Source organism: Mandrillus leucophaeus, unplaced genomic scaffold, assembly GCF_000951045.1.
Source record: "Mandrillus leucophaeus isolate KB7577 unplaced genomic scaffold, Mleu.le_1.0 Scaffold538, whole genome shotgun sequence".
Classification (NCBI taxonomy): domain Eukaryota; kingdom Metazoa; phylum Chordata; class Mammalia; order Primates; family Cercopithecidae; genus Mandrillus; species Mandrillus leucophaeus.
Window position 1 is genome coordinate 174,917 of NW_012105786.1, and position 1,023 is coordinate 175,939.

Here is a 1,023-nt window from a genome sequence, read left to right on the forward strand (position 1 = left end):
TTAATGCAGTTCTGGATTGTTACAATGCTGTTTGCCTTTAAAATGTGTATGAATGCATACATATATATGTATACATATATGTACTTTTTTTTTTTGGTTTTTTTGTTTTTTGTTTTTTTTTTTTGAGACACAGTCTTGCTCTGTCACCCAGGCTGGAGTGCAGTGGCACGATCTTGGCTCACTGCAGCCTCTGCCTCCTGGGTTCCAGCAATTCTCCTGCTTCAGCCTCTTGGATAGCTGGGATTACAGGCGCACGCCACCATACCTGGGTAGTTTTTGTATTTTTAGTGGAGATGGAGGTTCACCATGTTGGCCAGGCTGGTCCCAAACTCCTGACCTCAGGTGATCTGTCCGCCTCAGTCTCTCAGAGTGCTGGGATTACAGGCATGAGCCACCGTGCCCGGCCACAAACCCACATTTTTTAAAGTTTTAAAAATTTGTTTAATGATATGGAACCCACATTTTAATTACTTTGCTTTTTGTTTATAGGTCCAGGGGCAAGTTCATCCTACTCTCGAGTCTAATGATGATGCTCTTCAGTATGTTGAAGAATTAATTTTGCAATTATTAAATATGCTATGCCAAGCTCAGCCCCGAAGTGCTTCAGATGTAGAGGTATGACAAATGTTGTCTTGTATTTACTTTATATGTAATTTGTGTGTTGGCTGTAATGTCAGTGAAGGGGGAAAGAATTTGCTCCATATATATATATGGTATATAAGAAAATGCAGCCTGGATTTTACTCTTTACAGGTTGAGTATCCCTTATCCAGAATGCTTGGGAACAGAAGTGTTTTAGATTTTGAGGTTTTTTTTTTTTTTTTTTTGTGAGACAGAGACTCGCTGTGTCACCCAGGCTGGAGTGCAGTGGCACGATCTCAGCTCACTGCAACCTCCGCCTCCTGGGTTCAAGCAATTCTCCTGTCTAAGCCCCCCGGGTTGCTTGGGCTGCAGGGGCCCGTAACCCCGCCCTGCTTATTTTTTTTTTTTTTTTTTTTTTTTTTTTTTTTTTGTGAGACAGAGA

At 41.5% G+C, this 1,023-nt stretch overlaps 1 protein-coding gene across 1 annotated transcript in view; it reads left to right on the plus strand.

Moving 5' to 3' along the window:
- SOS1 (son of sevenless homolog 1 (Drosophila)) overlaps window positions 1-1,023 on the plus strand; it is a 158,787-nt gene that overhangs the window by 63,781 nt on the left and 93,983 nt on the right. The window contains exon 2 of the mRNA XM_011997324.1: window positions 490-615. Within this exon, the coding sequence (XP_011852714.1) occupies window positions 574-615 (42 nt within the window). The 5' untranslated portion in view covers window positions 490-573. The remainder of the gene's footprint in view (window positions 1-489; window positions 616-1,023) is intronic.